Source organism: Amblyomma maculatum, chromosome 1, assembly GCF_055883805.1.
Source record: "Amblyomma maculatum isolate TAMU_Amacu chromosome 1, ASM5588380v1, whole genome shotgun sequence".
Classification (NCBI taxonomy): domain Eukaryota; kingdom Metazoa; phylum Arthropoda; class Arachnida; order Ixodida; family Ixodidae; genus Amblyomma; species Amblyomma maculatum.
In genome coordinates, this window is record NC_139344.1 from 426,659,446 (window position 1) to 426,674,457 (window position 15,012).

The 15,012-nt window shown below is 47.8% G+C and overlaps 1 protein-coding gene across 1 annotated transcript in view; it reads left to right on the forward strand.

Moving 5' to 3' along the window:
* The first annotated feature begins 9,056 nt into the window (after nucleotides 1–9,056).
* LOC146209305 (uncharacterized) overlaps nucleotides 9,057–15,012 on the forward strand; it is a 113,305-nt gene continuing 107,349 nt past the window's right edge. Inside the window, exon 1 of the mRNA XM_084599357.1 lies at nucleotides 9,057–9,480. Within this exon, the coding sequence (XP_084455483.1) occupies nucleotides 9,238–9,480 (243 nt within the window). The 5' untranslated portion in view covers nucleotides 9,057–9,237. The remainder of the gene's footprint in view (nucleotides 9,481–15,012) is intronic.

Here is a 15,012-nt window from a genome sequence, read left to right on the forward strand (position 1 = left end):
CTAGCACAGGGCCGGGTTAATTAGAGGAGTGTGGAAGAGGCCTTCGACCTGCAATGGGCATAGTCCGACTGATGATGATGAGGGTAAAAGAGAGAAAACAGGGCACTCCCAATCTTGGGGGTGATGTGATGCGATCACTGTCGAGAATAGCAACAGAGCACCAGAACAAGTGGCAGACTTTTAGAATGGGACTGCTCGTGACGATGATATCCTTGATGATGATGATGATGATGATGATGATGATGATGATGATGTGCTTACGCACTTAGCACACGCGGCGCAATTTTATTCTTCTTTCCATTCAGCCGGCACCAATGCGCCGCCTTGTTGCGCCGGACTTAAATTATCCGTGTACAGCGCAGGAGGGCGCTAGGATACATTACAAAATTGTAGTACGTGGTTCTTCATTAAAATTATTAAAACGGAAGGAAAAAAGATGTTTGCGAGCCCCGGTATCTGCTATTCGAATAAATGAAGCACTTGAACTGAAGCGGTGGAAAAGTAGAGATCGAGGGACCAGGAGTGGAAATAAAAAAGGCGAGCGACAGGGAAAAAAGACAGTACAAAATATGCTGTCCTTTATTTATTTTAAGGAGAAAGCCTTTCTTGACTCATGGCCAGCGGGAATGCGCGTTCGCAGGAAGTTTCCGCATCCGGGCATACGCTTCGAATGACACGTCGGCGGAGGGGCTAAGGGTGCGGCTGGTCTGCTTCAGGACCTATTTGCGTGATACCGCTGGCAGCGAAGAATACACGCTTTTTCGTAACACAGTTGAGGTGACTGGACTACACGCTACTTGGCGGAAATATTTTTGTTTTTTTCATAAGAGATCTGTCTAGCTGAACATAACACAAACTTCATGAGATGAAAATCGCCTACTCAAGCATGGAGCTCAGGCCTACGATACTGTTTTCTCTTACAACTGACCACGCTTAGTGGGGCTCAGCAGCCGCTTTTGTGTGATACATTTTTTTTTAATGCTGCTGGAGCAGCTGTGACTGTCCACTGTGGGATCTCATCGGCGGTGTGAAGTATATGAGTGTGTTATTTCTGTATGTAGGTGGCTCGTTGCCCACTCCGCATAGCCGCCGGAGAATAGTACTGGAGAGATGTCATGAGTACTAAATTTCTGGTAATTGGTTTTTTGACTTCTTCCCATTTTATGCGGGCTGGCTTTTCCAAAAACGTGATTTGGGGAAGGCAGTGGTCGCTACCCAGGGTATCCCCCAGAGATAAGCCAGAGTCCTGCCTCAGGCGCCGCGACCCGTCAATTCATGTATTCCATGTTACATGCCCCCCGCATAGGCCGCGCGTTACGTTTAGCAAAATTTGGGCCTGTCAAAACATAGACGTGGTCCCCAAAATTCGAAACCCCAGTGCGGAGCAATGGGAGACCCGGCTGTCCAGCGACCGCTACGAAGATCAGCAAGGTCTGGTGCAGCGAGTTCAATGGGCGGCAGCAGCCAGCCGAACCCTGGATGGAGGGCAACCGACCATTGTGTAGAAGTGGACGAGGTCGACGGAGAAGACTCTTGTGGATGCAACAAGCAGACATCTCTGAAGACGTCCCAAAAACCACCAAAATAATATAAGGATAAATAAAGTTTTTCCTTCCTTCCTATCGGGTCCGCAGGTGGTCGAAATTATAGCCCTCCACTACGACTCCTCTCTCTTTCCACTTTCACTCCCACCCTCCCCCTTCCCTTACAGCGCGGTTCAGGTGTCCACAGAAACAACTGTGACAGACACTGCACTTTTCCCTTCCTGTGAACCAGTTATTATTATTATATAAACCAAATTGACTAGGAACGCCTAGTGACCGTTGGGGATTGCAAGGCTCCGGGCTTCACTGAGGCTATGACTGAGAAAGCCAGGGTACGCAAGCTGGCGGAGCTCATTTCCCCATTTCGTATTACGTTGGTCACGGACCCGGCCGGTCCCACACGTATCGGCAACTCGGTGACTCGTTATCACCTGGGGATCCTTAACGTGCACCATCACACAGCACATGGACGCCACTTTGTTTCGCCTGTATCGAAACGCATGCCGCCGGCGGTCGGGTTCGAACCCGCGGATACTCTGGTTTAATAGTCGAGCGTCTTTACAGCTGTTCGAAAAAATAAACCTGCTGCTGTGTCAGAGTATAGAATTCAACAAACGTTTTAACCGCCGTTCTATTTTAGCAAAATTTACTCGCATAAAGATAGTATATGTACTTAGTGAAAGGAAAAGGCAGAGAGGTTGGTCGGAATAATTCAAATCTGGCCTGCTACTCTGCACTGGGGAAGGGGAGAAGAGAAGAAGATCATGATGGGTGACGATGTGGGAGGAGGCATATGAAATACATATTTACAGGCACTATGGCTTACTTTACAAGCGCGAATCAAGTGCGATGGCGCACAAAAAAACGGCAAAGAACACGCACTGCCTGGACACCCTTCCCCTTGTCCTGCGAAGCGCCCAGCAGCAGTTCCTCCGACAGAGGCCTCTTGTCCAAACTCTTCAGGGAAGCGGCTAGCACATTTCTTTCATAAGCATACGCTGAGAACACCAATATTATATGGCCCGCAGTCTCTGGGATGCCACAAGTTGAACATTCCGGCGAGTCCACCTGTCCAATTAAATGCAAGTACTTGCACGTGAAAGCCACGTTTAAACGAAGTCTATGTGGCAAGCATGCCTAATGACGCGGAATATCACGCGGAACATAAAATTTCAATGTTCCATCGAGCCTTCTTAGACGAATGTGTCGGGCGTCTGGCTGGGCACAGTAAGCTGCTGTAGCATTCTTCATACAACTCGTAAGAAGGCACGTCGTATCCGCCCTTAAAAAAGGCACAGCTGTTTGGAGGCCATTGGTGAGTGCGCTTTTCGCTTCATCATCGGCCTGTTCATTCCCATGGAGCCCGCAGTGGGCAGGGATCCACTGAAACATTATCCTGTGGCCTCGCAGCTGGGCAGATGTGAGGAGTCATAATGTTTAGTGCTAGGGACCGGTAGGCAGTGTGACGTAAGAAGTTTTCTAAAATTCCGTGAATATGCACCATTTTTGAGGTGGTTCCCCACATATGTAGCGAATAGATTTTCGAATGGTTACAAGTTCAGCAGCGGTTGATGTAGAAGTATATCTCAAAGGAAATGTAGAGTCGTTTTCTGAGCTGGTATGATCACAGCTGCAGCGGATGCCTGTGCTGACACAGTTCTATCGGCGTTTACGTGAATATAATTAGGATATTTTGACCAGATGTGCGCCAGAGTAAGTTGTTTGAGTCCACTAATTGGCACCATTAATTCCTTTAGTATTCCGGGAACACGAAGGTGCACCAAAGATTTATCCATCGTCCATGGTGGTTGGGCGGGATATGGGAGGGCATATCCTGTCGGTACTTGCGACTGATGGCAGCGGAGTGCACTTGTAAAACTGCAGTCCGGCCGCTCATCCACAATCTTGCTGAGTGGGTGAAAACGGTGTTACTCGCATAAAATCTTGTTTATTGCCTACGACTTTGTGGTGTATGAAGGACCCACCCCAGATATTCCTACCTGGCCATCCTTCCAAATTTAGGCAAGGTTTTATAAGTGAATTTACGCGAAGTACGTAACTTGCAAATCCTTTTAGAAAGTATTCATTTAGCAAGCTTAAATTATTTTTTAACATGAACGACCACTCAAAAGTTATCGAGGTTGTAAAAATACCACATTTCTCTTTGAAATTGTACACGAGTTCTTACAATTTTTCTTTCATGGAGCTGCATATGAAAGAATAACTTGAGTGAAATATTAGAAAACAATATTAGCATTGCGCCTTGTTCCAAACTATTTCCTTAAAAAATTGACGACACCCCCCCCCCCCCCCCCCCTCCCCGCCTTAACAACCCAGTCAAACCGGTTTCTCCGAGGGTCGTAAAATGGTCTATAAAAAAGCAGACCACAGCACGCCCGCGGCAGTGCGCTCTGGGAAGATTCAGTCTTCTGGGCCTCTCTCGTGGTTGCTCGCTCTGGGAAAATGTATTTTGTTTTTCACAGAGCCCGCGATCAACTCACCGTTTCTCCTCATCTTGTACGGCCGCCGTTACCGATCAACTCTGCGACTTCGACGCCTCATCTAACCAGAAAGCCGTGAGAATCCCTTTTTGCCACAAACTGTCGTTTAATTGAATAGTGTTCTCGCTTTTGTTTAAGCCTTGATCTGGCTTAGTATTTTGCACTGTGTTTTCTGTGTAACTCTTACCCTATACTCACTACATCTGGAATACTTGCTTTGTTGTCTTCATAGTCTTCTTTTATCGCTGTGTTTGTTAATTGCCGGTTTTCCCTCTTGTCATTTACCGAGCCATCTTTTATCACTATCGTGCCGTGGCATTTCATTTTTCTTGTTCTATTATTATTATGCAATGTACTTTTGACTACTAGCTATAAATATTCAATTGTTGTAAAATAGAAACGTGACTTTCTTGAACTTATTCCTCAGTCACATACCGACACACGTAGTTCACGGGTTGACCGGCCTAACTTTTAACTCAAACCTAATAGAGGGACGACGGGTAACCATAAAGGGGATCCCGCGTCTCTGTTGAACTTGGTTTGTGACATACCCATATCTAATAGGCTTCCGATTTATGAGGCGGTAGCATTCACATCACTTCTCACGATTCCGAAAATGTCATTATCGCCGCCGCTGTAGCAAAATGAATCCCGGGGCCTCTGACGGGGGAATGTGCAATCGCGCCGCCAGAAACAGCCGTGATGAGCGCATCACGTGGTCATTTTGCCTTGCCTGAATGGGAACGGTGATTGGACACAGCGCGAGTTAGAGGCTCGCCCCGCGCGCTCGTAGGTTGTCTTACACTGTTGATGGCTGCGCGAACACGGTTTCGCTTCGGCCTGTTAGAGGCACCAGAATTCCTTTGGGCTGAACCAGCGACGAACGGCATTTTCAAAATTGTGACAAAAACTTTAATGAATCTTGCTACAAGCATCTAAAAATATGAGTCTTAACAGACAACAACAGTTAAAAAGTTAACTATTTATTACTATTTAACCAGCCTGACAGTCAACATGTCTTAGCTGTATTCGTATACGCTACACCAGTGGCTGTGTTGCCACAAAAGCTCCCTGTTAAGGAAAATTTCGTAAGAAGCCATTTTGAACAACCTTAGTAGGTCTTAGAAGTGGCGGTGATGTTTAATATGCAAATTTTTTTCAGCTAGATTTTGAGACTGTGCTTGCAATCTGCATGACAGGCATTATATCCAGTATGTAAAGTTCTGGGACTTAATGTTTACAATATAATGGTGGTGGCGGAAGAACTTTAGTCAGCAACCTGTAATGGGGTGCCAGTGAGGGGGATAAGGATACGCGGGCTGCAACAGATATACGTAAAAGTGGACCCTCGCAGCCGCGCTAGGTGGCCAGGAGCCCGTGTGACCCGATGGCAATACGCACCTCGGGGCCACTGAGAAATCGTCCCGATCTCGGACGAGGAAGAACGACATGACATGCCGATGCGCTTGAATATATGAGTGAAGACAAAGGAGAAGGGAGGTAACGGCTTGTCGCCACGGTGGTGATAGGTGAAGGCTGGCACGGGTGATAGGAAGCTTTCGGGCTACAGGTTGGCAAGATCCGACGGTCGATCCCAGGGGCGCATCAAACGGCACAGGAAAGGGCGATGTGCTCACATGTGCCGACGTCTCGGGTCGGTCAGGTCCTGCGGCCGATTCTTTTGTTCGCTGTCTTGTGGTACGCGTACCCTCACTTGTTGATGGCGCTCCGGTTAGTGGGGCCTTCATGTCAGTGTCTCGGGTCAGTTGCAAGGGAGTCTCGGGGGGTCTGACCCCTCCACCAGCATTTAAGAGCGGTCTGAAGTCTTCCGCGCTCGAATATTGTATATATGGATCGCATAAATATGAAGAAGCTAGTTTGTCAACTTTTTAGAGGGCAGCTCTTTGGCGTCCGTTTCTGGGTTTCGCGTCGGCGTCAGCGTCGTCGGCCTCGTAACCAGTTCCGCCCCCTTTCATCCCCCCAGTTCGAGCTGGCGCTTGATTGATTGATTTATAGGAAGGGAAAGGCGTGGTAACTGTCTCACTTGTTTGCTGTGGACACCTCAACCGCGCCGTAAGGTAAGGGAGGAAGGTGGGAGTGAAAGTGGAAAGAGAGAAAGAGGAGCCGTAGTGGAGGGCTACGGAGTAATTTCGACCACCTGGGGATCTTTAACGTGCGCTGACATCGCACAGCACACGGACGCCTCTTCGTTTCGCCTCCATCGAAACGCAGCCGGCCCCGCCGGGGTGGTGCAGTGGTAAGACGCCCGACTACTGTGCCGGAGTTCCCGGGTTCGAACCCGACCGCGGCGGCTGCGTTTCGATGGAGGCGAAACGAAGAGGCGTCGTGTGCTGTGCGATGTCAGCGCACGTTAAAGATCCCCAGGTGGTCGAAATTACTCCGTAGCCCTCCACTACGGCTCCTCTTTCTCTCTTTCCGCTTTCATTCCCACCTTCCTCCCTTCCCTTACGGCGCGGTTCGGGTGTCCACAGAGCAAGTGTGACAGTTACTGCGCCTTTCGCTTCCTGTGAACCAATTTAACTTAACTTAAACGCAGCCGCCGAGGTCGGGTTCGAACCCGGGTACTCCGGCACAGTGGCCGGGCGTCTTACCACTGCACCACCCCGGCGGGGCGACCCCTCCACCAGCATTTAAGAGCGGTCTGAAGTCTTCCGCGCTCGAATATTGTATATGAATCGCATGAATATGAAGAAGCTAGATTGCCAACTTTTTAGAGCGCAGCTCTTTGGCGTCCGTTTTTGGGTTTCGCGTCGGCGTCGTCGACCTCGTAACCAGTTCCGCCCCCCTTTCATCCCCCCAGTTCGAGCTGGCGCTTCGGCAACCGGAGCATCGCAGGAAGATGGGGGGGGGGGATACATTCAGCGGCGAACGATGGGGGCAGGAGCGCGCGCAGCAATCGGAGAACACGAGGAAAGGAGCGCCGCAGGTAGCGCTAGCAGCGACTGATTGATGCCGCTAGCGAGTCAAGACAACGTGCTGCGTTGAACACCGTCGCCGCCATGCAGAAAGAGGAGAAGCCCCCCCCTCCCCCCCTTCTTCCTGAGTGGCGGCGAGGGTGATCTCCGACTGCCGAAACGCCGGCTCGCTAAGCGGATCACAGTGCGTTCATCCCGTTCTCACTCGTTTCACTCGCTAGCGGCGGCAGCGGCATCAGTCAGTGGCTGCTATCTGTTCGTCCCGCAGCGTTCCTATGGCCCACGCGCTGCCTCCCGCAACCTCCCGATAACTCAATTGCTCTCTTCATTTCTCCGACCACAAAGTTTCTTTCATGACAGCCAAGAACTGTTAGTGGAGTGTTTCTTGAAAGAATACATGTGAAAAATTAAAAAAAAGTTATGTAATTGTACATACGTGTCTTGCTCGAAATCTTTGCCTCAATTTATCGAAAAGGTGAAACAGCTGATGAGCTGCGCTCAAATTTCTCATTAGGAAGTAACGTAATCGTGGGCAAAGGGGGCGTAACTGATTACAAGGCCAACGACGCCGACGCCGCCGCGAATCCCAGGAACGGGCGCCAAAGAGCTGCGCTCTAAAACTCCGTTCTACAAATGACACTTTACATCTCCATACGTGTCTTAGACGTCCAAATCCGGATTTTAATAATATAGCGTCCAATCACCGCTCTCCGAAAATCCGGCCTTGTCGGCTATAGTGAGCGAAATATCACGAGCGCCTCTTGGGTCAGCGGGGTGTATGACGCCAAAAGACCGCAATGCCATCTGTCGTAGAGGTTTCGACAAGTTTACCAAATGAATTAATCATCGCAATTAGTGCCCTAGTAACAAGTAGGGTGAATGATATTTGTCTCTCTCTATACTGCTGCTTCAACCGTCGGTATGTGAGTGTTCGCCCCAGTGCTTTTAGCTTTGCTGACAACCTCCATCACACATGCTTTTGACGCCTGGCCTCATTTCTATGGAGGCAAAATGTACGTCGATGTGGCTGCCCTTTAAAGAGCACGAGGTGATCAAAATTAACCCCAAACCCTCTACTGCAGTGTCCATCGTAGCGTACGTGCAACTCGACGATACCATGCACATCATCACTGACAGCAGGCAAGCATGTAGCCGCGGATTCTGGCCCATATCGACCACGAAACAATTAGCATTGAAATGTAGAGTGTGGTTTATGGGTGTTTGGCATGACGTTGCTTTGTGATGTTTCAACAATAGCAGACAGTGTTATCCTAACAACTCCTGATCATGTGGCTGTAACGTTGGTAGAGCGTGCCGAAACTTTAAAAAACACTGGCAGCATTCCCGTAACGTTCTGGCGAAACTTTATGCTACTTATAAACGGTCACTGGTCGCGTCACTCAGATCTCGGTTTTCTTTCAAATAACCCTTATCGTTGTGTGAATTGCTTTGCAAGAGCTACCCATTGGTAGGCGGCCGCTTGAATGCGTTGATTTCGATTTATTTTACGACCGAATATAGTCTTATTAATCGCAATTTCAGCGAAAAGGCCATGGACACTCGCTTCCTCTTAGCGCTTTCATCACCACAGTTGAACAGAATGCTGATAGAAGTCGAACAGGTAAGATAGAGTATGTGGGACACGTCTACGTACGTACCATGACATAGCAGCACAGCGTCACTTGGGTGCATGCATTTTGTTAAACATGGGAAATATCGACATATAAAGGCTTTCAGTATTGCTTATATTATGGTTTATGCTTTTCAAATAGTCCAAAAGATAGAACTAGTTCAGCTCTGCTTTCGTGTTAAAACGAAGTGGGTGATGGGCTGCAGTCGACCTGCAGTCGGGAAAGGGCGTGTCTTGAGAATAACATAAAGTTTGGAGATGCGGTGCATTTTCCCTCAACGCCATGTAACCTGACACTCCCGCTGCATCCGCTCAGGGAAATAGGCTGGGAACCCGCATGCAGCGCCGTCATCGAGACGTGCGGCGGAGTGGCGCGTACGTTCTTCTTCGACGGTCGCGACGGGTGCGCCTACACGCTCTCGCGCTATTACGCTCACTCCACGCCTTTTCCCCTCGCCAACATGGCGGCGTCGCTGCGATGAAGGTTCGGTGGCAGGAGGCAAGCTGCGGCGGCAGCAGCCCGACGTCGTCGGCGGGTCGGTGCTGGTGAAGTGGTGCGTGTGTGAAGCAGCGGCTGAGGTGCAGCGGCGGCGGTGTATCGCCGCGACGGATGCGTCGCCGCCACCATGGAATGCAGCGCCGATGTGGTCCTGCAAGTGCGCGACATGGACGCGCTGCACTGCTGCCTCGAGCGCATCCGGACGCTTTTCAACGTGCGTCCCGAGATCCTGAGCGTGGACGAGTTGGGATGCTGCGCGCCGGCCGAGCAGGGCCTCGTCGCCGGATACCCGCCGCCGGCCGGCCGCAGCGTGCGGCTCAAGCTCTGGGCGGATACGGCCAGCAAGCCGTCGGCGCTCAAGGCTTCCAAGGTGAGTCCCGCCGCAACAGCCAGACGTCAACACGACGGCCACCGGCCCGCCTACCGGGCTACGCTCACGCGCCAAACGAGCTCACGATGAGCGATCAGCTTGTAAAAGTTGCTCCCAAGAAATACCGTGCGAGTGTTGGTCCGTGATCTCATAGAAAGCATTCTCTTTGAGTTTCAGGCTGAGAACCCTCTGAAAATAATCCGACCGAATGGTTTTGCCAATCGAACACCCGGGTAAACAGGTGGCTGAGGAGGTGAAACATCGCGGTCTTGACGCATTCCTTTATTTTTTTATTTATTTTTTTTTTTCAATAGCCATTCCTACTCTCTGGTTGTGCCAATTTGCCGTGGTGAGTTGTGTACACATTTCTGACGCTGGAATCGGTGTGAATTTGAAAGGCTCGTCGTGGACCCCTTGCCGGTGCCGATTTGATCTTTTTCCCGCTGCCTGCGGGCTCAGTTGAGGAAAACGGAAGCGGGGCGGTTTTTGCGCGGTACATTCTCGATCACGTTAGGCAGCCGGTTGTTTGGGCTGCTAAGGTGATCTTCCAATGCCCTCGGGCGTAAACGGCCGCTCGCGTTTGCGTATTCCGGGGCGTCGTCGTGAAAGCTTCCGTTCCGCTGCTCTGGCACCTATCCGAGCGACGCGCCTGTCGTCACTTAATTGTACGCGACAAGCACGGCGAGCGTCAGCACCGAGTCTCTTTTGCACGTACGAACTTGAAAAGGGGGAAAAAAAAAAATAAATATAGGTATCCAGAGCTCCTTGGTTAAGAGAAAAGACCCGTGGGTGTCTGCTTCGAGGTTTTGCGGCGTCGCTAGCTGATCGTGCACTCATCGTTAGAGGCTGATTATCTGCCGTCGAGGTCAGCGCATTCGTATGACTTTCGTGAGGCGAGTCATCGATTCTGTGTGCACGGCTGCCCGGTAGGGGGGTTTTCCCTTCGGGCTTTCGACCAGGATGCGTTGGAACTCAAGGCGTGTTATCTCACGCGAGGTGTTGCGTAATTAAGCTGTAAAGTGAGAAAACAAGAAAGTGACCTTGCGCATTTGAAGCCCGTGTTACGCGCGTAGTGTTTACAACTCAGACGTTTGTCTACTGCCTGCCAAATTTGTCTCCCACTGGCGGAAAGGGACGTGCTGTACTTTATAAATGCGTTGTCGCTCCTTTTCAATTTCCTTCCATGAACGTGCAAATCGGTTGCACGTTTCTTTGATACGGTATTATTGGAGAACATCGCGGAACTAACGAAACCGAAACCACGCTAGAAGGCATGCAGGAGGCGATAGAGGGACGGGACATCGTGGACGAATTGGTCAAGCCGTTTGATCGCCTTGTGCATGTTTCTCATATCTGAAAATTTGAATTCACCTCGTGATTCGGAAGACCTTTCTGCCTTCCAGCGAGCATTCGCAGCAGCAATTGTTTATTTCTAGCGTACTCAATGATATCAATAACTAGCCGTGTAAAAATGCTTGCCCTCAGTACATATGCAATACAGGTAAGGTAATAATATAGAAACTAAGGAAACGCCATCTTAGTAAGCGAAAGGGTTCATCTGGACCTGGCATCTCAGCTGGCTATAGCGCTTTTATTTCTTTATTACTGTCAGATAAAGCGCTTTCTATGCCAGAGTGACTTGATAAATCTCGTTGACTTCCGAGGTATGGCGCTGTGCAATTTGTGCGTTGACGTCAGAGCTGGCACTCCTGAACCTAGCTCAGACCTGGAATCAGCGAGGAGCGTTAATTGCAGTTGTTACGCTTGGCGTGCGTTTGAAGTAAACAATTAAATTAGCTCCTGACCCCCCCCCCCCCCCCCCCCCCCTTTAAAGAAAAAGAAGAAAAAAAGAAGTCCAAGAGCATCGTGAGTTGGATGAGGTTCACGGGCATAGTCTGTGTGTGTGTATATATATATATATATATATATATATATATATATATATATATATATATATATATATATAAAGGAAAGAAGCCAACAGTCGGCGAGGCCAAGGAAAGCATTGGGGCTTTTGGGGATTGTACTTTGTCTTTTTTTATTTTTACTACGATAATCACATAAATTCGTAAAGTAATCTGTTTAGGGGAAAGACAAATAAACATAAAATAGAAGGAAACACAACGTGCCGATCGTGGTAACCGAACCCACGACCTCTGAATATCGCGTCCGGTGCTCTTCCAACTGAGGTACATCGGCCGCTGTCCCACCTGCTACTTTCTTGGGTATTAATGTTGTCTGTACACTAACCTTAAGAGTGTTCACCAGCGCCATCCTCAACCATAGCGGTGGACATGGAACGTCCTGTGTTACCGCCAGCGTCACGTAGAACATGACGCTGTATATATATATATATATATATATATATATATATATATATATATATATATATATATATATATATATATATATATATATGTGTGTGTGTGTGTGTGTGTGTGTGTGTGTGTGTGTGTGTGTGTGTGTGTGTGTGTGTGTGTGTGTGTGTGTGTGTGTGTGTGTGTGTGTGTGTGTGTGTGTGTGTGTGTGTGTGTGTGCGCGTGTGTGTGTGTGTGTGTATAGAGAGATAGAGAAGAGGTCATCGGCACATCCTTATAGAAGTCCGCCGACTGTAAATTTTGAGCGTTATTGCTGACAGTGTTTGTCCCCACCTATGTGAATAGGGCCGCTGCTTCTTAGTCCTTCACTTCTACCTGTCCTGAGTTGTCTTTATACACTGACATCTACGCACAGATGACTCCCTCCAAATCTTATCTCCACCTTTTCACGTGGCGACCTCGCAAATAAGAGTGAGTAGGCAAAGTAGATGCCAAATCCTGCGGTGTGTGCGAAACAAAAGCAAACACGACGGGGCGTTAACATCCGGGCCTTTGAGGCCCCGGTCAGTCGCAGTTCGCAGACGTTTTTGCGTCGACTTGTGATTTTGGAGCTGAAGTGCGTCGACTGCTACACTCCCGGATCCAAGCACTGACACTGCCACAGTTGCGATCGAGTATGCTGCGAAAACTCTTCTACCGACAAAATGACGATGGTCCCTTTTTTTAGGACATTACAAGGAATGGCCTTTGTGGGAATAACGGAAACATGTTATCAACTGTTGCTGACTGTTTGAATCAAAAGGGAAAAACTTGCAGAGATTTGTGCACAAAAATGCGCTCTTTGCGCCGTCGTGCATATGAGCTTCAGAATGAATTCCCTTCCTAATTTTCCTGCTCCGTCGACTGATGCTGATTAATTGTTCGCAGGCTTGATATTCTGGCTCGGGAAGGAAGAATTGTCAAGTGAAGGGAGAAACCGTCGGTGCTCTTATGGTTTTTCAGTTGTTATAATAATAATAATAATAATAATAATAATAATAATAATAATAATAATAATAATAATAATAATAATAATAATAATAATAATAACGAAAAACCATAAGTTGTTGATGAGTTCAAACCCCTTTCTTACACCTAATACTACACTCCAAACAAGGAATAATCATGCTCAGCCGTTAACGCTTGCAGGATTAACTCTCAAATACTCATTTTTCCCACGCACCATAGAAGTGTGGAACAAGTTGTCACCAAACCTTCCAACCAGTGCTGATTCTTCCGATGCGATGGATTCTTGGCAGCGTTTTCTCTTTTCAGAGTCATGTTTTAGTATGTTTACATATTTTCTCAGGCTTGTATTTGTGTTTTGTATTCTTAATAGTTTGTATTTCTCATTTGCTGTCAATATTTTTCTAATGTATTGATAACATGTTTTGCCCCTCCTGCTTGGGCCCACTGTAAGGACCTGCAGTATTCTTTTAAAAACATTATGAAGGGTCACTTAAATTTCGCCTTTAAGGGTATGGAGTGATAGCGTAGGCTAACCAGCTAATCCTTTAACCAAACCGTATGAAAACGTGCCTTCGGGGCCTATAGGGATAACGTGAATGCAAGGTTCCTGGCAGGCTGATTCTGACATAGCCGTCCCATGTGGAAGGAGGTGGCCGAGTTGGCAGCTCCTGCCAAACTTAATGTCAGGCAACCCTGCGTCCAGTTAGTGAGTTAGTGCGCGGCCATTTCACTTGCCAGTCGCCACCTGCCCGTGATTTTTCGCTCACAACGTCGGCGCCGGGGTTTCTGGAGAACGGAGGCATTTAATGCTGTCTCATGAATAAATAAACAAACAAACACATCTGTGCCTTTAACGGTGCCTCCTAAAGTTAACATGATTAAAGAATAGTGAACTTCTTAGGGCAAGTCTGTAGTTTTCAGTGGAAACTATATAAGTAAGTAGCGCGTACTTTTTGGCATAGTACAAGGTTCGCAATTCATATTCATTTCGGAACTCCATCAAAATCTGAGCGTGGGTCGCAACCTGCCCGAGTTAAAAGCCAGATAACTATAGCTCGTTTCTGTGCCTAGTTGTAACCTCTGTATTTTGATTGCTGCCCCCTCTCGTCCTCCATATAATTTTTCTCTCATTAAAAATCGCTCGAATCGCTCTTTGTGTGGCTGTGTTCATTTTTCAGTGGCGAAGTGCAACATTTATTTCTTAGAAAATTGCACGAAAGTATAACTTTTCTTTCTTGCCCTGCCTTTCAACTAAAACTCAACCTAAAAACTCGAGACTTCAAAGCCCATAAAGACCACAAGTGTGGAAATCTCGGAATGGATGATGGTATAGTCTGCATTCGGGATTCGGCACCAAAAATGCTGTTCACGTCACCGCGCGTCTGCTATTTGCGAGAACGGCTGATGCAGGCGACACTTGTGCTTCATCGTCTGACCTCTTGTAGCTTAAGCAAATCTATTTTCTAGAAACGGTGAAAACCTGGAAGTGGCTTCTGTGTGATGAAATCGCGGTAAGCAGCCGATTTAGGTCGACTAAAGTTTCCCTTATTTTCGCTTTGAAATGGCTGACTTTTTTTTTTTTTTTTTTAATCATTCTCGAACACGGCGCGAGTCGGATGCCTCTGGTTTACCGCCATCTAGTAAATTAGAGCTTGATGTTGGGCGAGTTGATTCATACTGGACAAAGAAATAGAATGCAAAAGTGATCGTCCCTTTTGCACATCCTATTTCTTCGGCCATCTAGTACTATATCGTATCATTCGAACTCCAGACCAAACACGGTGCGCATAGTGTCCGGCTGTGAATGTTTACTGCAAGGAAATCAAAAGTGGGGCAGGTCCTTTTGCTAGTCCGCACACGGCCAGCAGCGGCCAGGTCTGTTTCCACGTAAGATCGAACAAAGGATGGTCGGTCGACCTTTTGCATTTCTTTCAAAATTTTATATATTGTTGCCTGAAGACTGGAAAGAAGATATCTCCAATTGGTTTTGCTGTTTTCGAGGCACAAGGAATCAATAACGACGAAGAGATAAAGTGCTGCGCTTATCTTTGCTGTTTTGGCCAACTTTGGTTATGAATTACACAAAATTTGTTAACGTTAGGTAATTGAAAATTGTCTGACTAAATATGTGATGTGTTTTAATTTGTATTCAGTTAATTTTCGCTTTCCTGCGTAGTGTAGATATTTTCTTAAAAATTCTCAAAAT